The sequence below is a fragment of the Plectropomus leopardus genome, chromosome 18 (assembly GCF_008729295.1).
Source record: "Plectropomus leopardus isolate mb chromosome 18, YSFRI_Pleo_2.0, whole genome shotgun sequence".
In the NCBI taxonomy this organism is placed as follows: Eukaryota; Metazoa; Chordata; class Actinopteri; order Perciformes; family Serranidae; genus Plectropomus; species Plectropomus leopardus.
The window spans coordinates 19,214,508-19,240,078 of NC_056480.1; the positions used below are offsets into that span (position 1 = coordinate 19,214,508).

Sequence of the window (25,571 nt, forward strand, 5' to 3'; positions counted from 1 at the left end):
GCCGGGATGCATCTAAAAATACCATGGGCCCCGGAGGAAAGCGAGTATGGGAAACCATTTACAGACGCATAAGAGGAACACAGGGCTTCTTCCAAAGACAGCAGCTCCGGAGGGAAGCCTGCAGACAGGAGTCACCCTGCGGCCTGGAGGGGAAGGATTTCCCCTCATTCTTTCAAACATGCAGGTTTGTTTGCGACATTTCCCCTAAAACTGTTTGCTGAAGATGCCTGCTTTCTATTTTGTGCTGTATGCTATATTGAGTTACACTATCAAACCCAAATTCTTACTCCTTGTATTTTGGCAGTGCGTGTTGCACTTTTTCAGGGTGGATACTGTACACTCATTAAGGTCATTTCCGTCTGTTTACAGAATTAAAAACAGATCTCTGGAAGATGCAGATACAGGAGCAGACTTGTACACGAATCGTGAAGAGATGAGGAGGAGGAAGAGGAGGAAGAGGTGGGGGCGGGTAGTTAGAAGGAGGAGGAGGAGGGAATCCAGATGGGAAGGAGCAGCATCGGCGCCGCAGGAGAGAGATAGAGAGGGGAGACAGACTGTGGAGGAGAAGACGCAAAGCTTCATCTCTGTCTGGAGATGAAAGATACTTTAATCTTACACTGAACAGACGGATTTCACTCGGTGCCGGCATGTATTTTGGTACGTAAACGACGCGTTTTAACCTCAAAAGAGTTTTTTGTTGTTTGTGATAACGCAGCGGAGTCACTTGTTGCTATGTTGAGATGGATGTGAGCTTTGTGAAGTCAGTCACCTGCACAGAGGAAGAGAGGCAGCGACAGTGCAGCTTATAATGTACATATTTTAGGATTAAAAGCCAACATATGTTTGTTTCAGTTCAGAGCGTTTTTATTGCGCTTGACTCTCGAATAATGAACAAATATCAATAGCATATGGTAGAATTTTTCAATAGGATAGCCTACAAATCGGCTACAATATCAGAAAAGCTCACAGAAACAATCTCCTTTATTTGAGTTATTATAGTATAGACTGTACATGCATGCCTGTACTGTCGTATGCCTCTACGAATTGCTTATAGGGTTATAAACTATAGAAGAAACACTGTACAAGGACAAAGGAAAACAAGTTACATGCAAGTTCTTGAAATAACATTTAGTGTTGACGATCTGCATTTTTAGACTTCCTGATCAAGTGTCAAGTGTTTTGGGTGTTTCTTGTACCATAAATTCTTTAATTTCTCACCAAAGCAAACGAGCGCGGAAAGGTGGGAGGGCGTTATGGGAGCTGCAGCACCTCCTGCTGGTTAAAGTGGAAAAGTGTAAATGTAATGTTACATTTTTTAAAAAGTAATCTTAAGTAAATATGATTGGAACCGTTATTGGAGGAGAGGTGCACTAGAGGGTGTAGCGATGCCAAGTGTGCAAGTGTGACCATGTTTGTGTTTGGCATTAACCCCCCCCACAAAAAAGTTATTTTTAAAATCATTATTTGTTCGTGGATCATTGTCCTTTGCATGTCGCAATATGAAGTCTGAAGACTGAGTCAACAGAATCGTTGATATATTTTGAGCAATAAACAAGAAGAATAGTCACATCCAGCTAAATTAAACTTTTAAATCAATTCAAGAATTAACATCAACGTTCAAATAAACGAATAAAAAATACCACCAGCAATAAAAAACACTACCATCAACAAAAACTCCAAACAAGCAACCACCGCCAACAACAACAACAACAACAACAACAACAACAACAAAAACAAACGATTCTACTTCCGTATTATCTATTGCACTATGGTGATAGCCGACTGTATTGTATGCATCACTGTGATGAGAAATAAAAACGCGCATTATTACGCACAGAAAACACGCTCGCGTTGGCCATGACATCGTCAGCATGTTTAGAAGTGAATTCCACTTTAAAAGACTCGTCATCTGTTGTTGGAAGTATAATAAGCCAGATGAATTTAATTGTAAAACTGTGATGAAAGCAGACAACAGTACATTTTGTTTGAGGAAATATCTCCACACCTTAAGCCAAACTTCCCTGCTTTTAGAAGTTAGAGAGTTTGATCGGCCATGATGGTATAACCTTTAAAAGAGAAATAAATCATGATGAGGTTCTCTTTCTGGTCACACCCCTACTCCAACTGTGCCACACGTCCGCCAGACGAGTTTGACCATGCCAATGAAATTACCAAAAGTGCTTTTGGCACGCCCCACAACAGGGCGCACCTGATATGGCATCTGCGCTGATCCGCTGGGTTCACGGAGATCTCGGTGTCCTCTTGTGCACACACAGAAGCAACTAACAGACTATGGACTTGAGGAGGTAGGAGATAAAAACAAACGGTGTGTGCAGAGAAAGTACTGACAGCTGCTGGCTCTGAGGACAGACAGAGGGGACATCTATCTGAAACATGAAAAAACGTAAAACGCAGCAGAGTGCCAATTGAGCGAGTTTTTCCTGTATTTTCAGCTTTGCAGTTTTGTCCAATCTTGGTTTACATATCTTCGAGGATATTGTTCATAATGTTGTGGGCTATCATTTGCGCGCAAATTCTTCTATTATAAACACCGTGTTATGCATGTACATGTAAGCTATCGTGTGCACATATCCTGGGAAGCCCCCACCCCACACACTCTTTCTGCTGAAAACAAATACTCATGTAAAGGCAGATACAGCATGAGGAAGTACGTACACACCACTTGTAAAAGGCAATCAGACTAATGTCAGAGCGGATGGGTGTGTTGTGATTTTGATTATGATGATTACACATGCGGGCTGGTCCTGAATCAAACTGTAATCAAGCTCAGAGGACACAGAACTAGAAAACAAGCTGCCATAATCAGGGACTCAGCAGCACAACACAGACGCTTATCACACAGCACTTTGAGTAATGGCCCTATTGAACAAGGAATGTGTGTGTGTGAGTTTCATTTTGATATAACATTGTGTGTGTGTGTGTGTGTGTGTGTGTGTGAGAGAGAGAGTGTGTGTGTGATCCAGCTGTAGTTTGACACCTGTGAAGATGATTTGATTAACCTTCAGTGTCCCCTTTGTTTGTTTGTGTGTGTGTGTGTGTGTGTGTGTATGTGGTGTGTTTAAGCACATTTGGCCTCATGAGTAGACCTGCAACCTGATGAATTGCCACTAAGTATTATAAGCAGTCAAAATGTATGTTACATGATCTGATTATTGTTACAGTGAAACAGATACTATATGAATAGAAAACTTAGGTACAAGTAGCCTCAGACTTATGCTTTACTTATGCTTTAGTACAGTGCAGTTTCACGTTTTACTTCAGTGTCAATCACCAAGGCACTCAGTGTTGTGGCACATGTAATCATATAAGGCGCGGATCTTTAGCAGGGGTTTCACAATCCTTAGGGGGTCCTCCGAGTTACTGCAGGGCGGCCACCAAATTATTGTTTGTTAATTTAACCCTTTAAAAATTGAGCAGATTGGCTTGATTTCTTTCAAAAACATGGGAAGAAGGCAATGAGCCAGGAAAGAAGAAATAACCTAAAAATTAGGTAGAAATTAATAAAAAGCACAAGAAAATGACCTGAAAACTTGTATTAAAAAAGTAATAAATAAATAAATGAGTAAAAAAAAAAACACAGAAATGATCTGGAAAAAATGCTTGAAAAAATTCTAATAATTTTGGTAACATTATTTTAAATATGCAAATATCATAATTATAACTAAAATTTTTGCCAAGAATTTTTATTTTTTTCCCTGGACATTTTTCCTAGCTTTTATAAAATAATTTTGTAAATCTACTAATCCCTTGCAATTTTTGGAACATTTCTTACTAAGTCGCTTGTTGCCTTTTTCCCATGGTATTTTAAAAAAAGAAATTGCCTGAAAGCAGCCTATGTAAAGGGACGTTGCTCATTACATCCTCATTACGCACATTAACATCACTCTAGCATATCATAAGCAAAGATAAATCAGCCTATTCTTAAAAAAACATTTAGTTTACAGTATACAAGAGACCCTGACACACCGTCCCCTTGGGAACCACCGGCAAAAGTGCAGACGGTGAAGCTAATGCAACTAACTGCGCTGTAACTGCTGCTGACTGAACAGCCACTGGCAAAGAGAAGACTCAAAATATTTAAAGGGAATATCTTAAGTGAAAACCATTTTTATATAATATATGTAGAAGGAGGTCCCTTCTCTGGGTCACTTTAAACTAAGGGGTCCTTGTTCTGAAAAGTGATGATGACTGCTGATATAAGGTATAATTCTCAGTGAAATGTAATCTTACTAGTTACTTCAATTTGTTCCTTTTTGAACACTTTAAATAGAGTAGGAATAATAATACAGATAGGCCTTTTCATTGTTGTTTATCTCCCATCACAGCTGTGTTTTCAGCAGTGTGGATGCGTGGGTGTTTCACATTTACAAGATAAAATATGTGATCTTATTTCAGTAACTGCTAATATGGGTGTGTGACAATGAAATAAGACAGATGTGCACTCAAATCAAACTTTTTTTAAAAAAAAAAAAAAAACCCATTGTTTCCATTTAGGAAAAAAAACACTGACATTTAACAATATTTATGTAAATGTGCCTGTGTTAGCTCTGCTTCCACTACTAAAAACTGACAAATGAGTTAACACCATCAAACATAGTAAAGTTGCAATGAAAATGAGAAAGGAAAACTGATGGAAATGCATCATAACATTGTATTCTGATAACCTTAACCCTGTGATACCTAAGAAAAGTGACTTGATTTCTTTCAAAACATGGGAAGAGGGTCACAGGTGACTTACTAACAAGAAATAACCCAAAAATAGCAAGAAATTAGTAAAAAAAGATACAAGAAAATATGATTTGAAAAAAAAAGAAAAGTAAACCCTCAAGAAATCCTAAAAAATGTTTTTTTTTCTGTAACATAAATTTAAATATATAATTAGGATAATAATAAATAGAGGGTTTTTTTTGTTCATTTTTAAAAACAGGTTTTTGATAATATCTAATAATCGCGCCCGGCTGATTTTCATATCATTTCCTTGTCACCTTTTACTAATTTTTTTTTTGCAGTTTGTGGGGCCATTTCTTGCCAAGTTCTGGTTGTTAAAGAAACAAGCATAAAAGTTTCAGAGCACGAAAACTTTGAGCACAGAATGTCTTAATCTACTTCTCTGATGTGTTTTCATCATCACATCTAAAAGGAACCCCCTTTACGCTTCCATATGTTAATCTGTCTACCTGTCTCCCCCCCTGCCATGCTGTCTCCTTTCCAGGTAGCGTGTGTCACAGTGCTCTGCCGCCGCTGGCCCGTCCCACGCTGGGCAGGACCCTGCCCTCCCCAGACCCGAAGCCCCTCCTCCCCTTCCACCTGCTGCCTGGATTCACAGACGTGAGTACTGTCACTCATTGTAGCTGTCGTAGCAACCCCGCTCTCACCAACTGTGCCTTTAAAAAAAAATCAGCCCCCTAAATCGCTCCCTTTATTACGCTGATTTCTGCTGTGTGGAGGAGTTTGTTTCAGGGAACAGTCTGCCTGCGTGGAGTTATTTTTCAATACACAGATGCAAGAGTGAGCTGCCTACACCTTTCCAAATATATCACCTCTGATGCAGAGAGCTGTGACATTTCCACACAACCCGGGGGGTGGAGCTGATTCCTTGATATTCCTCACACAGCTTTTCTTCAAGCTGTCTGCCCCGCTGTTTGTGAAGGGTGAAGGAGAGAAACAAAGCCAAGTCCGAGCCCCGAGGAGAGCTGATGTGTGTCGAGCAGGGTCGAGGGCTGACGTCTGGTTTACAGGGTTGATCGTGCTGTACGTCTCAGTATACTCCTGGCTGTATGAAATCATTTTTGTGGCTTCAGTCAATTTGGTATATAGCTGCAATGACTTTGCTGACTGACGATACAAAACAGTTTCTAACACCTCTATTTGTTTTGAGCACCAAGAAAACATGATGTGTTTTTTTGTCCTCACACTTTCGCTAATATCAAACCTATTACAAAACCTAAACTTGAGATGACTCATAAGCCCATCACAGAGTCTGGCCAGATACCCACTCTGAAACAAAATTGACAATTTTCTTTTTTGTTCCTCCGTCCTCTTTACTTTGGTCTCGACTCCAAACTGTGATTTGCTCTTAGAAGTTAAGAAGAGAGATATAGAGAGACACGCTGAGGATTTAAAAGACAGCAAGGATCGAGTCTCTCTCTCCCTCTCTCTGTCCCTCTCTCAAATTAAAATTAAAATTTAAATTAAGATAGCTTTATTATCATGAACAAAAGCATGTTCATGCCAAAGCAACTAAACTAAACTAAACTAAAAAAAATTTTTACACATAAACATTCAGTCATTAGATACCTATATATTGAATTTACAGGTCCATCTATCTCTCTGTATCTTTATTTATCTATCTGTCTGTCTGTCTGTCTATCTACATTGTAAAATCTGACAAGTTTACTTAAAAATTTAGTTGTATTTACTTAATATTGTAACGTTTTTTCAACTTAAAAATGACAAGTTTACTTAAAACAATCATTTTAAGTTATCAGCTTCAGCAAACCAAGTTTACCGTGCCATGTATCTGTATTCTGCTGTTTGCAAACTAGTCCATCATATTTGTATTTTCTTAAACATGTTAACAAAACAGAACTTGCAGATCTCTTAACTTCATCATTGTCAAAATCGTCTTTTTCATGATCAAGTTCAGTCAGATTAACTCGGCTCAGTGACGTTGCTAACACTTAGAAAGAACAAGGTAATTTCACTCTTCATTTTTAAATTCAACTTCACAAAATTAAGAAAATAGAGCTGAATTTTAAGTAAACCTAACACTTAGATATAAAGTAAACATAGATTAGGAATTATAGTTATATTTACTTTCCTTGATTAAGGCAAATGATTTCCAAGATTATTTAAATATATTAATTTAAGCTCAGTCATAAAGAAGGTAAAGTCAGAGTAATAAATGAAAAGGCAGTGTGAGCTGTGAGGAGATGAACTCCAGCTGTTATGTGTTGTTGCTGTGTGTCTCTCTCTCCCTCTCTTTCTCTCTAGCGTCTCCCTCTTTGCCAAAAAGCTATCCTGCCACCTGAGGAGGTCTTGGTCCCCTCCTCTCCACATCCCCCTCTCTCATCCTCTCACCAGCCTTCTCATCCATCCCTTCCACTTTCCTGGGTTGCTCTTGCTCCATCACCCTCTTCACTTCAGCTCTCTTCTCTTGTATTTTCCACTTTGTCTCCTGCTGTCATCTTCCCCATCCTTCACCCTCTTGTGTGCTCTTTCCTGCTTTCAGAGTTTTCAACGCCTCATCACTCCATCACTTTCTTTTTTCTCCTCCTCCTTTGATATAAAAATGTAAATGTTACCAATTTTTGATCAAACTTTTAACAAGTTTCCTTTTTTTCTGTTGTTTTCCTCATGATGGATTACTGTCCTACTCAAGCAAAAAAATAATCTTTCGCACTTATTACTTACCACAGGTTGAAAAATGTCTTCAAAAATCTAATATGACCCTCTCCCTGCTGAGTCACATCCCCTCTCAACTATTGACAACTCTCTTCTCTTTCATTTTATTCCATTTTCAGCACCTCTCCCACTCTGCAGTTTCAGGAACATTGTCAGCCCTGTAGAAAGTCGCCGACCTTTACAGTGCTCCGTGTAATTTGGGGGATTTATGGCTTTTAACACAGTGCCGTTGAAAAATGGAGCACTGGCTAAATGGCTGAAATAAAATGCAACATGCACATAGACAGCTCATTTGCCACCTTTAGGGCTGCAATTATAGGTGGGAACTCTATCAATATTGATTGTTTCAATATCGTGATATAAGACAAGATATCGTTTAGATTTTAGATATCATAATGAATGTAAAGGCTGCATCACAGTAAAGTCATGCAATTTTCTGACTTTACTAGACTGCTCTAGCAGTTCTATTATTTTTCTTTACTAACTTAGTCATTACATCCACATTACAGATGATTATTTGTCAAAAATCTTTGTGAAAGTATCAAATTCCAGTAACATAAAAATATGGATATCGAGGTATTAGGTAAAAGATATTGTGATATTTGATTTTCTTCATATTGCCCAGCCCTGGTTGTAACTATTATTTTTGTTATCAATTAATGTACTGACTATTTTTTTAAATAAACTTTTCATCTGGAAAAAAAAATACAAAAAAATTTGTATTAGAAAATACATTTATTTCCCAGAGTCAGTTATAACTCATTCAAAGACTTGTTTTATCTAACCAAAAATCTAAAACTGCAAAATTTAGTTTACTATCATATAGGACTAAGTAAAGCAGTAAATTCCCACAATGGATTTAGTAAATCATTTTTGCTGAAAAAAACTTATTTGAATAATTGATTATCAAAATAGTTTCTGATTAATTGTGTGTGGATAGATTATTCAGTTCAGAAAAAAGAACTGGCATGCCCCACTCAAATGTCTTTAAAGCAGTGCAGTGGACTCGAGTCACATAACTTGGACTCGAATCAGACTGGAATCATTAATTGGATGACTTTAGACGAAATCAAAGGACGCTTGCAACTTGACTTGGACACACCAGTGACTTGTGACTTTACTTGGACTCAAGCCTTTTGACTTGAAAAATACCTTGCCCTGCCTTGATGCCTTTCCCTTAGCCCAAAGCTTTTAACATATGTTATTTAAAAGCGGTGCTATGTATCAGTTCATTTCCTGAATCAAGGATTAACTCTATTTCGAGCACTTAATTCTAAAGATTTACTTAGTTTTAAACCAATTCAACATAATCCAATCGAGCTGCAGGAGAGAACCATGAAGTAATAACATTACGCAGCTGAGTGCAAGTTGGAAAAAATTACACCAAACAAAATTTGGTTTACAGACAAAAACTCTGCATGTTTGTAAAAATTACAAAGATGAAACATCTTCCAACTTTCTTGTTTTAACAAATACATACGAATTTTTAAAAGACTCCACTTGACGAAATCAAAAGCCCGAAGATTAAAAAGTGTTATTTAAAAATTGTGCCACAACTCAATTAATTTCCCATCATTTGCTGAATACTAAAGTTAAAGCTCTTCTTTATCAGCAAGTCAACACTTATTATTTTGTTCAAAAGTGTGGTCATCAAAAAACTGAACAGCAGTATGCAAAACTCGCGGGTAGAAAATTACAGACAGAGATGCAACGTCCAACAAACATGTTTTAAAAAATAAGTACACATTTTGATGATTGAATTATTTTTGTAATAGATTAGTAATCTGTTGTTTAATTGACATTCAATTGATGAAGAGCACATCATGACTCATGCAGGACTTGAAACTCAAAGTTTAGGATATGGAATTTAACTTGAGACATGCTGGTCTTGACTTAGGATATGAGTGCACAGACTTGTAACTTACTTCTTCCTTGCAAAACAACTTCGTTCCATCTCTGCTTTAGAGTATAATGAGTGCTGACCTCAAAATCACAAAAATAGCAAATGAAGTTGTCAGCTCTCACAAATAAGTATGCAACACTTTTAATACTGCGCAACAGCAACATCGTGGAAAGCCGAGGACTGAAACGTGTCAGTTTCCTTCTGTCGCTGTGCATCATTAAAAGTATTTTGTGAGTGCTGACGACTTCATTAGCTCACCATTTAAACGTTTAAATTGTTTCAGCTCCACTGCGTTCATTAAATAAGCAGCACCTTTGAGGATAACATATTGTCCAGTTGCTTCATTTTGACTTAAACATTGTTTCACAGAAAGCTATTGTAGCACTAAAAATGAAAAACAGAGAGAAACATCATAGAGTTTTATTGCCAGTATATTTTTCTGCAAACTGGATAACTGAGCGTAGTTTAAAAGGAATCCTCTTCCTCCTCTGATATGAACCTGTGGGCAGTAAGTGTAATGATATAAGTGTATTAAGTGGGCACACAGCTGAACTCTAGCTGCCTGCCTTTTCTCCTGGAGTGTTTTCATGTGTGGGTTTTTGTGTGTATTTTCTTGTGACTGTAGATGCTGTGTGTGTCGGCCTCTGTACAGTGCTGCAAAGGAGTTTGTTTGGTGCCCACATGTGGGTTGTCGTGGTTACAGGGTTGCATGCATTTGTGTTTGTGTGTGTGTGTGTGTTGATGTTTGTCGAGAGCCAGGGATCCAAACTGGGACTCCATCGGCTCGTTTGGCTTTTAGTTCGACATAAATGGAAACAAAAAAGTGCTTTTGTTTCCAAGCAAATCTAAATGACAAAGAACCAAAAGCAGCAGCTCATTCATCATCACCAACCCACTTTTTCAGGCGCTTGACGTCATGCGTGCACATGTAGCTGTCGTGCTCGTGCACGATGTAAATCCAGGAACATTCATCATTATAAATGCTGAGCCTCTTGACTGAGCTCCAGGTAAAAGTCTGCTTTACTTCACTTGGCCATATGTTTCAGCAATAACTCACTCCATGAAGCTGAGTAGGTCTGACACACCACCACCGCTGTGTGTGAGGGACTGAGGGAGAATGTACTGATTAATACTGAAGTTATGAGGTGGATGTCTTTATTTACTGTATCATCCACTGAATTTACTTTGCTTTGCATTTGTTGCTTTTAAAGGGATAGCACTTATCCATCATCAGTGTATTACATGCATAGATGGCGGTAAGCACGCCCCCAGTTTGAAGAAGCCGCGAGAGTGCTGAACGGAGGCTAACTGATGTACTGCTAGGGACGGGGTGGCAGCAAAGCATATTTCAACAACCCAAAAAAGTCCCACCTAAATAGACAGTATAAGGATATTCTATATTGAGAGTATTTGAATCATTTTACCTTGTCTTTTAATAGTCTATTCCAATGGGGAAGCCGTTGACAGCTTCAGTTCCCTAATTTAGTTTTCTTCAAAGCCACCATATGCCATTGACAGAAATAGTAATTTTGGCTTGCTGAACACAGGAGCTGCTGGTCTATTTTCCCACTGGACAAAAACCACCAAGATCTGGCTTTTTGTATTTAATGGAAAAGGTTATAATTGGTTATTCACACCCGGTACAAATTGCCCCACAGCACTTACAGGTATTTATTGGCTTCTGCTCCAATCAGCAAGGATGGAAATATGACATTCAGGTGGACACATTAATTTTAGCCCTTTTGCCTGCAAGATGCAATGATGCATCAATAAAATACTGTCCGTCTCCATCCAAGCAGTGCTGAAACATTGTTCAAATTGGTTGGCACCAAGTTTGAAAATGAAACTGAATAAGTAGGCTGAGAGACATAAAAAAGCAACAACCACCATGACATTTTCATTGGCCTCCATGCTGCTTTTTACTGTTTACTGACCTGTTTTCCAGCCCCTGTGATATTGAATGTAACACACCAGCGAAAAAAGCAGCCTATCAACTAGTTTTTAACATGTTTTCCCACTCTTAAAAGAACCTACATACACATGCCAGTTTTGGTGGAAAAGGGCACTAGTTTGTATTATTATTATTGTGTGACTTAAGTGAATGAAAACTAACCTATTTAAACACCAAAAGTCACAAAACATGATAAGCAAAATAACTGATTGATGCAGACCAGCATCATCTGTGTTCAGCTAAATGCTAAATCACTGTCTTTCTCAACAGAGTCCAGCTTTGACAGTCAGAAATCTCTATCTGACAGTGTGGTAAAGTTAAAAATATATAAGATATATTATACACTTAAACTGATATTGATTTTTAAGTGGGCCTTTTTTAGGTTGCTAAAATATGTTTTGCCGCTGCTCCCATCAACATTTGTACATTACTTATCTACTGTGTCGCACTTCAGCCCGCTTTTTTTAAAATAGGGATGTGCCGACTGACATCTACTGTATGTAATACACTGTCTGTGGATAAGTACCTCAGATAACCCCACTTCAGATCTGAACTATCGCTTTCAGTCACAATAGGAAGGGAAGGACAGAGGTAAAAGAGAAGGAGACAGGCAGATTGGATTCAGCGGGTGATGTAGTGTGTGTGTGTGTGTGTGTGTGTCTGCAGAAGAAAGAAAAAAGAGGTGATGAGTAAGAAGGGCGAAGTGACTTTGCCACAGGTGCTAGTCCACCTCAGAGTGAGGAGTGGGAGTGAAGGGTAAGAGAGTGAGTCCACTGGGAGGCAGCAAGGTGACTTTGATCAGACAGAGACGAAAGGGAGAGAGTTCAGAGGGGAGCAGATGGAGGGGTGAAGTGAGGAATGTGTGATGGAAGGTCAGCTGGTGATACAGTAGCCTTAGTGGCTGCCGAGGAGGGAGAGAGACAGACTTTCGCCGATGCTAACATGTTCAGTCTCATCCAGAGAAACATGAAACTTTGCTCTCATAAATGTTTATGTGGCCATGCTGTTATTCATGTGCTATGTCATGCACTCTTTGTATGTTTTCATGTCAGATGTCTCATTAAGGATTTCTTAAGTTTTATGATTTCATGATATTTAAATGGGACACAACTATATTTGCTTTTATATGTGTCTGGCTGAGTTTCGCATAAATAAACAGCCGCAGGGATACGGAGAGAGAGATAAGAGACCAATGACTGCAGAGATGCATTCCAGTTCAGCCGCCTAGAGTGATGACAAAGAAAATGAGTGCGCACACACACACACACACACACACACACACACACACACACACACACACACACACACACACACACACACACCACACACACAAACACACACACACACACACACACACACAGACACACATTCTGTTGCGGTTTTTTAACATTTGAAGAGCAAAGAATTCATCTCTGGCTCTAAGAAAATCTCCAGAGCAGTGCCACAGTATAGCAGTATAGTAATCATGGCTGACCCACAACAAAATATACATTTTTTTTTACGTCACAGCCAGCCAGATTTCCATAAAGCCTCCCTGGTTGTGGCTGGTTATATAGCTCTCCACATTTCATCACAGGTAATAGGTTTGTTTTGCTCCACAAAGGCCAGTTGGGTTTTATGTGCTCATTAAAGCTACCAGTAGGTAAAGTTCAGAGGTGCACAACACTGCGTGGTCAGATACTGGTACAGTTGTGTACAAAGATGCCCACACACATGCAAAAACAGGGGGATATTACCTGTTTCTTGCACAGTAACCTAGGGATATGTCCATCATTTTCTCACTAGTTAGTTGATTTTTGTGTGGTCATGTTGCAGCACATGATACACACTCACATAAAAACTCTGTAATTTTGTTTCTCCTGTTTGGTAAAATTGAATGACACCTTGCAAGGAATGTTTATAAACCCCAACTCCATTTCTAGATTTCTGTGTGGAAAGACCATCTTCTCGGAAAAGGACTGGGTGAGGCTTTCAGCATGAAGCGCTCACCCCCCTGTAGGTTTGAAAGGGGGCTGTAAAATGTTTATAGTTTGCTCCATTATGGAAGCGGAGGCTGTGGTCAGGTGGGATTCAGGGTGGTCACACTGGGCTCACACAGTTATATGTTTTCGTGTGGAAAATAAAATCATCACAACCTTCACAGGAGCTTTTCAGATGTGTCTTGCTGCAGGAGCCACCTCTTCATTGTCCAGCAGTGGCCATGTACTGCTACTCAGTTATGCTGCATTTTGTTTCATTAAAAAATGTCTTTTTCTTCTGTTTATGTACCCTAAAATGTCTGACACTGACTATACTGACTTGCATCTGTGCAAAGTTTGTTACTTGAGATGTGTTTTCACGGTTTTCTATTGAAGGGGGTGATGTCTGTACGTTTCCTGAAAATCTGAGATTCAAACACTGGGCAAACTAGATTAGCTATGTAACTAACAAGAAAGCCAATCACTGACTAATACAGGAAACACTAGCCCGTTTTCATCCAAACTTTGGCATGAGAGGCGGTGGATGGGTCCAACAAACCCTGGACTTTCATGCAGGAGAATGGTGTTTGCTTCCCATCTGTATATGTGTTTGTTGACATCCCAACATTGGTTGCCATGCGCTGTTGTTGCCTAAACACAACAAGGTGCAATGTAACTCCAGCAGGTGATTGTGTTGACATCCCGGTAACACATAAAAGATGCTTTATTCTAAATTAAGTTATGATTTTACAAGCTTGACATGTTCTGGAGTCACTTGCGGTCCATTCAGGATGGAGCAATGACCAACTTTTGGACCACGAACCACCAATTAGGAACCACTGCTTTAAATTTTGTCTTAAGAGAGACTTAAGGAACTGTAGGAACATCAGTTTCGGCAATTAGTGAGCTAGGATAAGTAGTTCTGACCAATGGAAGAACAGAAAACAAATGCGTGCAAGCTCAACAGAAAATTTAGATGAATTTTAAAAAAGAAAAAAGGGGTGTTTGGAACATGTCAAAAGAGTGTATTGACAGATTTAGTAAACATTTTGATACTTTTTTCTGCCATAAAAACATGTTACTTTGAATAAACGGAGCTGCTGTGAATTCAAGCGAAGTCCAAGCTGACCACAGCCGCCGTTCTGCATGATGGAGCAATCCTTTGACTGCCACCTTTCAAACAGTCGGGGGTTGAGTGTTTCATAGTCACTTTAAACCTGTTGGGGTTAGTCAAGGTTTAGCCTCAGTGCAGGACATGCCATTTACACACTCTGGTGTGTTCATGCATGACTGAATGCCAGACAAGCTACTCCCCCATTCAGCTCCGTCTCACAGCCTCCACCTCTAACCTGAGATATTAAAAATCTGTGTTTTGATGAGATATTTTGAGTACATTAGCTGGAAGACTGCATGTCATTAACACCTCAGGTGATTACTTTCACTACCTACTCAGTTTTGCCTTTCACAACCCTAAACAAGTCATGACCTTAATGTTACACTTCTCCTTTGTTGCAGATGGATCACGTCCACAAAGCTCTGATTGGCCCAGGCTTCAGCATAATATCTCCGCTGAAGAGGAAGCATAGCTCTTGCAGTGTCTGTCGACTGAGGTTCAACTCGGAGGTGGGCGTTGTCCTGTGGGAAACACACACACTTTGGGCTGTTTTTCTCTCAGGGTGCTTTTCTCAAACACGCCCTTAAGATGACAGTTAAACGACTTGGCCCTTGGGTTAGACCTGCCCAGTTTTATAACTGGGTGATGTGTGCACGCCTTTCATGTTTGGCCTTTGTAGAGGATTGATTTTTTTTATTGTGCTAAATACAGAATGATTCATAAACAAGCACTATTATGTGCTGAACTATGATGCAATGTAACCACTTTGTTTTCCATATCACATTACAAACTTTTATTTACCTCTATTCCACCAGTGTTAGTCTATATATTAAAACCAGAGGTGTGGACTGGAGTCACAACCTCAGTGACTTTAGACTGAATTTAACTAAATCAAAAATTACTTGTAATTCGACTTGCACTTTAGCACCAGTGACTTGTGACGTCGCTCGGATTTGAATCTTTTGGCTTGAAAATGCTTGATACCTTCCCTGAAGCCCAAAGATGAAAAAGTGATGTTAAACATGTCTTACCAATCAGTTACTTTAAGTTACCTAAACTAAAATTAAAGCTATTAATACCCAGCAAGTCAACACTTAATTCTGTCTGAGACTTAGCCCGAATTGTTTTATGAATAGCCCTACACCTAAATATGTACAGTATTTATACATTTTTACAGTATTATATTTACAGTATGTTTCAAAAATTAAAAAGGGCTTAATAATAATAATAAATGAAGGGGAAAAAGGTTTTAACGGCTGACAACATCCAGTCAAGTTGCAAGTGGGAATCATGAAGAACCAATGTCATGCTACTGAGCACCATTTGGAAAAAATGATACCAAAGTGGTTTGAGACTCAAAACTCAATGTTTAGGACCTAGGACTTTACTTTAGACTAGTCAGTCTTGACTTGGTTATTGACTCATGACATACCTGTTTTGACTTGGTTATTGACTCGTGACATACCTGTTTTGACGTGGTTATTTACTCAGGACTTGCCTGAATGGAGGAGTTGACTTGAGACATACCTGTCTTGACTTGGGAGTTGACTCAGGATTTGCATGTTCTGACTTGGGAGATGACTTGGGACTTGCATCACTAAAATTGCAACTTGACCCTGCCATTGCCTGTCTTGACTTGGGAGTTGATTCAGGACTTGCATGTTTTAACCTGCAACTTGACTCAGGACCTGAGTACAAAGACTCGAGATTTACTTGTGTATTGCAAAACAACGACCTGGTCTCTCCTCTTATTAAAACATCTGTCAATCTATGAGTGTGTGACAGCAGCTTCTACGACTTAATGCTGAAGCTACTTTCCCATTTCAGTCATGTACTGTAGCTTAAAATAAAAACATTGTCAGGTTCACATGATTTAATAATTTTATGCAATTAGTTCACACCTTCTTGTTTGCTGTTGTGTGCACAGGCTCAGGCTTCCTCCCATTACTGTGGCACCAAACACGCAAAAAGGCTGAAAGCGATGGACGCCCCTGATTCAAAGATCAGGACCTTTGAACCGGTCGCCAAGGAAACCACTTCGCAAATCCTCTCGTCACCCTGCTCACAGCCCTCCAGCTCTGACACAACATCAGGAGGTGTGTGTCTCTTCGGGCATGCATGCCTCCCCTGTGTATGTGCGTGTGCGTGTGTGGAGACATCAAATGTATGACAGCTTTAGATGTATGAATGTACGGCTCAAACCTTCTTTTCCCAGTCACGACTTTAACTCTTTGATGTGATAAACCTCCTGCTGCTTTGGGTTTCACAACGACGAGATTAAAGGTTGAGCATTATCCTGCGCTCCTTCTACATATCTCCATTTACTGACCTCTGCAGTGGCCTCCTTAGATCAAAAACACATTCAAAATGTTTCCAATATGATCCGTGTACAGTGTGTGTGTGAGTACAAGTGTGCTTGGAAATGTGTCAACATTAAGCGTGAAGGTGTGTCAAAGCATCGACCGCTCTCCATCACCTCTGTATGTGTGTGTGCCCATCCTGATGTGTTACTTTTGCATGTGTGTGGGCGTTATGGAATGAAAATAATACATTTTGCTGCAAGCTAAAAAGCAAAAAAGAATTGTACTTGACATCACCCATGTGAGAGTATGTTTGAAGGGTGAGAGAATGAGTGATCATTTCCAGTTTGGAGTTAGTTTCAGAGAAGTGGATGAGACGGCAGGAGAGCTCTCTGAAGATTACTTCAGCAAACAGCCTCACCGGCCTCTAAGAGCAGGGAATCAATGGTAACAAACAGACACCCACTCAGCCAGGCAGAGCTAATCATTGTTATTAGCAAAGAGCGAATCCTTAAATCAGCACGCGTTCCTCCGGGGAACCTCTACAAGTCAGTTTCACAAAAGATAATAGAGCCAAATCATCTCTTTGCAAAACTGTGAGTTTAAGTGCTGGGAGGCCAATCCTTGGGGAAATCATTGATTATTAGTGCGATTAGAGAGGCTGATAGAGCTCATAATCACCTGTAGCCTGGTGAGTTTTTATCTCTGCCTCTGAGCATGACATGAAATTAGTGCCTCGTATTGTAGGAGTTCAGGAATTTGTAAAAAAAAATCTTTAAGTTTTTCTCATATGACTTTCTCAGTCTCTGTCTCTCTTGCTTGCCCGTTGTTTCTGCTTTTTTTTTTTTTTTAACATATTGTTGTTTCTCAGAGATCACTAGTTTCATCACGGTATGATGTTATATCGATTCTTTGGACAACAATTACAGCTTTTGCGGTGAAGGAATTTCCCCTGCTGTGATTAAGTGTGCCTCAATAGCTTGACATGTGGTATTACTGCCCTGTGTTGTTTTTTTCACAAATTATTTTTTCCCTATAGTGTTTTTCAAAATAATGCTTTTTAAATGACAATGAAGACCGTTTTAAACCAAATTAAATACTTGTTCATCATTAAATGCAGAACATAGAAGGGCAATGAGGTGCAATACGAGGTGCAGTGCGTTTTTATCAGCTGAGATGCTTTGGTTGCATCTTTGTCCTATATACCACTCTACAGAATATCTGTGGAAGTAAAAATGCTGGCACAAGGTAGATTATTTGCTCTGGATGAAGGGAAGACTGATGCAAGTAGTAAGAGAGGATGGACCCACCAGGCTGTGAGGGTTCAGTATTAGCCCTTTGAAACCTGAGCAAATTGGCATGATTTCTTTCATTACCATGAGAAGAAGGCAATGAGCAATGAAAGAAGAAATGACCCCAAAATGACCCCCAAATTAGTAAAAAAGTACAAGATAATTACCTGAAAAAATAGTTTAAAAAAACTAAAAAAGAGAGGACATGACTTGGAATCATTTTATAGCATAATTTTAAGTATGTAATTATGATAATTATAATTATGATTTCTAACAGCTTTTTTCTTTTTTCCCTTGACATTTTTCCCTAGCCTTTAAAAAAATAATTTTCTAAATCTACTAATTTCTTGCAGTTTGTGAAACATTTATTGTCCAGTTGCTCATTGCCTTTTCCCCATGTTTTTTAAAGAAATCGCACCAATGTGCTCAGGGTTCAGTGGTTTAAATACTTGTGAAAGGTGTCTAAAAGCAGCACAAGAAAAATGATGTTGTTGTTATTCAGCAATCTGATGGATGGTCTTTGTGGTATTTGTCCTGGCCTTCATCCACTGTGATTGGACAGCTGGGTAAAAGACAGTGACAAGCAGCTGCAGCGTTCTACCCAAATTTGAAAAGTTTTGAGCTCTCTGCGACTAGGAAAAAACAGCAAAGTGCAGCTGGTTGCTTGCTATCCCCTGCAGGTGGTTTATCAGTAACACTGTATTGCATTAGTTATTGAGACAACCCTAGTAATGGTATGATATTTGCTGATATCACAAAATTTGGCCATGATATGATTGATTTCAATGCAGGCGTCTTTGATCGATATTAAACGATATCATGCCTATTTTGGTTACAGAGAAAGCTGCCAGGCCTTTCTTTTTTGCTTTTGGCCGTAAAAGAAAAAAGAAAAAAAAAAAAACACATGAATAACTGCAAATACTATAAATGCAACTTTTTAGGTGTAGTAAAATTGATTTAAAATGGACTCCATTAACATACCTAAACCATAGCTGAACAACAACAAAATTTAACAAGTGTCTAAAATTCAGCTCTATACTCAGTGTCAGTTAGAGTTGTTTTTGGTCACCCATTACTAGCTTAAGCACTCTTACATTACATATATTCCTCTTCCAAGGAGTCTGCCATGTTGTTCCATCATAGTTTTTCTACACATGTGACACATGGGAGAAGATTCATTTGGCTGCAGCCTCACCGCTATATGCTGCTAAATCTCACACACTAGACCTTAAAGTCATCACATTTCCCGACAGAACGGCTCGGTTTAATTTGAGCCTGTATGCACCTTTTTTCAGCCTAACACTGTTGAAACAGGGCAGCTAATGTTGCGATATAGAGAGCAACAAGTTTGTGGAGTGAGGTGCTTTGCCGGGTTCAACGTGTTTCTTGAGTATTTTATCTTGTAATGTCATTGTTTACATATGGTGTGTGCTCTGTCTGTTGACCTGCCTTTTCTCCAAAATACAAAATATTTCCACACTGCTGATTCATTCCTGAGAGGGGAGTAAATATTCTGGTCTTTTTCTTGGCTGCTTGCTGTTATCTGCCTGGCGCTGTTTGATGGTGACACAGACATGCCATGGAAATTTCAAAATAAAGGCAAATCTTAAAGATGGTAATCTGGGTCGATGTTTTCACTTTGCATCAATGATATTGGATTGTTGATCATTGAATCAATACATAGATCCAGATCAATGGTTACACCCCTACTACCTACGCAGCGTAATTAACATCTTTCTTCGTTCATTTCAGAATCGTCAGCACCAGACCCTACCTCAGAGGCGGCACCACCAAGCAGCGCCCCCCCTGATACTGTGAATGCACCCTCTGACTCCTCCCTGTCACCCAGCCAGAGGACACCGGAGAAAGAGACCCAAAGAGACAGAGAGGTGGAGGTGGTTCCAGAAGAGGAAACAGAAGAAGAGAAAGCTATACGTCTTCTCTACTGCTCCCTCTGCAAGGTGGCTGTCAACTCCGCCTCCCAGCTGCAGGCCCACAACAGTGGTGAGAACCTGTAGACACTGCTGTGGTCAAGCCTGCTTGGGTTGTTTGATGCTCTGTTGATGTGACTTTGCTGTGTATCTGCTCAGGCACTAAACACAAGACGATGCTTGAGGCAAGGAGTGGTGATGGAGCCATCAAGTCCTTTCCAAGGACAGGGGTCAAGGCCAAGATGGTCCCGCCGTCTGAGTCGTCAACAGGACTCCAGAACAAAACTTTCCACTGTGAGATCTGCGATGTGCATGTCAACTCTGAGACTCAACTCAAACAGGTCAGTTTATGAAAATGTAAAAAGCTCATACTAGTTGGTTGTTATTATTGGTTGAACATGTTTTGCATTGATATTCCTAGATTATCTTGTTAGTTGGACATTAAAAATCTTTATTTTGGTCAGTTCATTTATCTTTAATTTTTCAAAAACTCAACCTGTGTGTGATGTGCACTGTTATATTTAGGTATACTACCATTCTCTATATTAGTAGGCATGTTTAATGGTCTCCCTAAAGAAAAAAGACTTTGTTTGTTATGTAACTTCAGTTAAATTACAGACATAATCAATTTCATGTGCTCATTATGAAATGATTTAAGGACCGCATTTGTGATAGATATTTTTGTAAAGCTTAGGATAGAAGACAAAAGTTATTTTCACTGCAATGTTACATTTAAAAAGTGGTGTTCTTGTCTGACAAATGTTTCACTACTGCAACAGTGGTGGACGAAGTATACAAATTGTTCACTTAAGTTAACCCTTTTAATGCAAAAGTTTAAAATTCCTCCTTTATTATCAAAATCCCACATTCAAAAGCCTACTTAAGTAAAAGTAAAGTATTATTAACAAAACATGCTAATGTAATGTCCCCTGTGATTAATATATTTTTATACATAACTATACAACTATAGATATATAAAAATAGTATTCTACTGATGTTGCTGGTGGGTCTGGGCAGATTGATCCCAAAATATTGATCTTACAGATGCTATGTTTTCATTTTGAAGATAGATAGCATCAATAGGATCAATACAAAAACAAAAGGGATAGTTTCTCACTTCTGTGTTGTACTCAACTATATTTAAAGAGTAGAGCTGTCTGTGTAAACAACGCTCTGTTGCCGTGAACACATCGAATGTGGGCACCATTTTCTTCTCCACTGCTGTTGTAGTTTGTGCACTCCAACAACATATGCATTGTGCACATGCAGCGCATCACCGCACGCACACTAGTTTAATCCAAAACATGATTGCAATGATGGCTGAATAAAAGAGGAAAACAACATGAGAAAGAGAACTTGAGGCTGCAACAGAAAAGAAGAGAGAGGGAGGAAAATGTTTCAGCATCCAGATTCTCAACACAGAGACACAGAGTTGACTGGCATAGATTTTCAGCGAGGCTCAGGCAAAGAATATCCAGGTAGTAGTTAAATTTATAATTGAGTTGAATCATTTCTTCTTATTGCTTGCTATTTCCTTTGATCTCATGATTTTGAAAGAAATCGACAAGAAGTTCACAAAAGCACGCACATCCACATGACAAAAAACCTAGGTGCTGGGCAAGAGATATTACAAGAGAAGTCTGCACTCTAGATTATGCTCCCATAAATATTTAATGCAATTACCACAGAGGTGACGTTTTGAGCTACAGGTTCTTTATCAGACAAGGAAACAATGCAGGCACAGACCATCAAATACTACTACACATGATCACCTGACAGATCACAGACAGGTCACCTGGTACCTAGTAGGCTCCCATTCATAAATGCAGAATGTAAAGACAAAAACATTCATAGATATCCACTTAACACAATGTGAATTGAACATGTGATGACAAAAAAAGAAGGAGGGTGAAAGTGCAATAATATATCCCTTATATAAATAAATATACAAAAATACATATATACACATAGCCCTAGTATACAGTATGATGTAGTTCCCACAGCTAAACAACAAGAAAATCACAAGAACAACTAAGTGAGTAACACTCATTTCAGATAAAAACCTAGCGTATGGTACCTAGAGGCAATCAGAATGACTTTGATTTGACTTTTTTGATTTGCTCTTATGCCAAAGGTTTGAATGCTTATGAAAACATCTTGACACAGCAATTTCAATCAAGTTTTCAAAGCGTTAATCTTTTAAACTGTGTTGCAATTTAAAAGCCTAGTATATATGTGTAGTATTACATTGAAACACTCAGTTAGACAAATATGTTTTTTGTGTGTCTTAAATGCAAATACTCTCGCTAACTGTCTGCAGCTTCGTTGTTTCGTTGAGTGAACACTGGCTGGATGACTTGAGACACCTGCTTGTCACACTTCTTTTTGATTAGTTTTCCTTCTGAATGTAAAGCTACGAAAAGGTCAACTATCACACAGATTTGCCACTCACGCAGTGGAGCCAGTCAAAGGCATCAGCAGAGTCATCATCACTTCATGTAACACAGAAAGGTGCTTCAAGACTGGTGTTTTTTATTCCAAATTACAGTGTGAACATCTCACACCTGTCGCTGCAGGTGAATTCAAATCACAGATCCCTGAAGATGATGAGAACAAAGCTACTAAGCCTGTTTTAGTGAGCCTCTGAATACGACGATAGCATCTCTGTTCGTGATCTGAATGCACAGCGCTGGTCTGACTGTTAAAAAGTTAACTTTGACCAGGTGCTCATAAATATTTAGCAGTTCACTGCTGATTGTGTGGCCGTAGCCATCTGTTTGTGCTTGTCAGTCAAATCACAAATATTTCCAAACCCGCCCTCTCATGAATATTTCAAATCTCAAAGTCAGAGCCAACAAAATATCAACACGCTGCATGAATCGTCAAAATAGGAACTTTGATGAGGCGTCCTTTAATTTCCTCTTCCCTCATGATTCATTTCCAAACAAAGGCGACTGCTTTCTTTCTCCGTCTGCTCCGTCTTTATGCTGCTGCCTGCGTCTATTAGGTGTTTATCTGTCTGTTTCCCTCCTCTGCTCCAGCACATCAGCAGTAGGAGACACAAAGATAGAGCGGCAGGTAAACCAGCCAAGCCGAAGTTCAGCCCATACACTCCAACCCAGCGTCACCAGAGTTTCCAAGCAGTGAGTACTTTGCTATTGCCTCATTTACTCTTACCCCTCATCATTGTGTTTGTGTACAAAAGTTGAGTCCAAAGAGCAAAGATACTCAACTCGCTTTGCTTGGGGACCACTTTTGCAAAATGACAGGAGGCAAGGGGCCAGTAACATCAGCCCCACACATGTTTGTACGATATGGACATTGCTAAGATTGAAGGACGGTTGTAGGATTTTAGGACATTTTTAGGATTTTAGGACATTTATAGATTTTAGGAGTTTTCAAGGATTTTAGAATGTTTTCTCGGATTTAAAGACCTTTATGATTTCAGGACATTTCTAGAATTTTAGGACATCTCTGGGATTTTAGCATGTTTATAGGATTTTGGGACATTTCTAGGATTTTAGGACATTGTTAATTCTAGGACATTTGTAATTTTAGGACTTTTCTAGGAATCCAGGATGTTATGGGGATTTTAGAGCATTAGGAACTTAGCTAGGACCTCTGTTGGGGGGTGCAGGGGATCCTCCACCGGCACTTTTTTAATAAACAAGTTCTATTTTGATGCTGTTTTATGCACTCTGGCACCTTATGTATAGTAAACGTAAAAAAAAAAAAAAAATCCTTGTGTGAATCAATTCATTTTTATTGTGAATTACAAAATGATTGGGGGTCCACCAAGCATCCTATAGAAGCCAAGACTTGGACAAGACAAGACACTGCCCTTCACTCCCTGCTTCCAATGAGACATATCGTCAGCGATGTGGGTTAAAGAATCTTATGTTTGCATTGTTGTATGAGAGAGGAACAAAAGGGCAGATTACGTTAGAAAGAGGAGCAGATTCATGATAAGATTGTTTGGCAGTAAGTGGGACAACTTGTACTTGTATGGCCAAGAAGCTGCTAAGACTTTATCTCCTCATCCGTCTCTGGTTTCCCATTTAAACTGCTCAATTTCCTTTTGGGAAGAAAAAAAAACCTTGATTGCAGTTTGTTTGTCTGTGTTTTCCCTTCTCAGATTCGTCTCGCTCTACGGAAGAACCAAGACCTGACCAAACCTCTTGCCTCCTGTCTCCTACAGCGTCAACTCTCTGTTGCCGCTGCTGCTGCTATGGCAACACTGCCCCCTTTCCCTCTCCGCCCTGCTTCAAACTCGAGTCCCGCCCTATTTCAGAGTCAGCCCCTCCCTCAGGCCCTGCTGCACCCGGCCCCTGGACCCATCTGTTCCACACACACGCAGGTTCTGTTTTCACCCTACTGACCCCGTCGACGTCTCAATCGGCTCTGAACTACGGCTAAAAGCAGACCTGAGACCTGGACAAGATGTGATATAAGACAGTGCTTACAAACAACAGATACAGTGGGTGTCATGGACCAGGATTTATTTGTTGAGCCCAAATCCATGAAGCAGATTGTGATAGATGAAGTACAAAGCAGCAAATGAGCAAAAGCAGAATATTTTCTGATGTGTGTGTGTTTTGCTGTGTGTGTGTGTGTGTGAATGTATGTGTGCATGCGCAGATACAGCCATCATAGAACTTTTGCTGCAGTTTACTGCACTAATGCTTCATTCCCTCAGTAATTAACTGATTTAATAGATGCTGATAATCTATATAACAATAAAAAAAACTCCCCCTTAAAGGGACAGTTTCTCCAAAATTAAAAAATACATATTCATCCTCTTACGTGTAGTGCCATTTATCAATTTAGATTTTTTTGGTGTGTGTTGCAGAATGTATGAGATATGGCCAAAGAGCTGTCTGCCTTTTCTCAAATATAATGGAACGAGATGGCATTCAGCATTTGTTGTTCAAAGCGCCCAAAAAATATATTTTAAAAAGTCAACAGCGATATCTCTTTCCAAAAATCATGACCCAGTTACTCAAGATAATTCACAGACCTTATTGTGAGCAGTTTCCTGGAGGAACTATTTTCTCTCTACTGATTATGCTGCCAACTGTATCCCTGTGCAGAAGGAAGAGTGCATCTACTCACGGATGGAACCGTGCTTGTGACAGCCGGAGATGTAAACATTAATATTGTCCTCTTGGTTGAGCAGTTTAATGTGAGCTGTGATACTGCTGGTGAGTGTTGAAGAAAATTGTTCCTACAAGAAACTGCTCACAGCAAGGTCTTTGGATCATCTTGAGTAACCAGGTCATGATTTCTGGAAAGAGACATTGCTGTTAAGTTTTTCATTTTTTTTTTTTTTTTAATTTGAGTTTTGAGCACAACAAGCTTGGTGCCATCCATCGCCATTATATTCAAAAGAAGGCAGACAACTCTTTGGCCGATATCTCCCTACACTTGGCAACTCCCAACAAAACAATCTAGATTGATAAAAAGCATGACAGGTAAAAGGAAGAATATTTCTATCTGATTTTGGGGTGAACTGTCCCTTTAAACAGCTTAATTCAGCATACACACAAAAAAAAGATGCATTATGATGGACTTCCATGATGACTATAACTGCGTGTGTTTTGGTGTGCAGATATGCATATATAAGTATGACTGCAAATCAGAGCATGCTTGACTGAAGACGTTTAATATTTTACAATAAACAATAGCTGTGGATACTCA

At 39.3% G+C, this 25,571-nt stretch overlaps 1 protein-coding gene across 1 annotated transcript; it reads left to right on the forward strand.

Annotated features, from left to right (window-relative positions):
- The first annotated feature begins 544 nt into the window (after positions 1–544).
- LOC121957526 (zinc finger protein 385D-like) lies at positions 545–25,571 on the forward strand. The gene is made up of 8 exons (XM_042506144.1): positions 545–657; positions 5,234–5,349; positions 14,753–14,860; positions 16,279–16,447; positions 19,696–19,947; positions 20,034–20,215; positions 22,916–23,017; positions 24,010–25,571. The coding sequence occupies exons 1-8, from the start codon at positions 648–650 to the stop codon at positions 24,250–24,252; spliced, it is 1,182 nt and encodes a 393-aa protein (XP_042362078.1). The 5' UTR covers positions 545–647; the 3' UTR covers positions 24,253–25,571.

Coding starts and splice junctions, on each gene's coding strand:
- LOC121957526 (XM_042506144.1), top strand. Junction 14,861..16,278: donor GACTGAGGTTCAACTCGGAG/GTGGGCGTTGTC, acceptor TTGTGTGCACAG/GCTCAGGCTTCCTCCCATTA. Junction 16,448..19,695: donor CTCTGACACAACATCAGGAG/GTGTGTGTCTCT, acceptor CGTTCATTTCAG/AATCGTCAGCACCAGACCCT.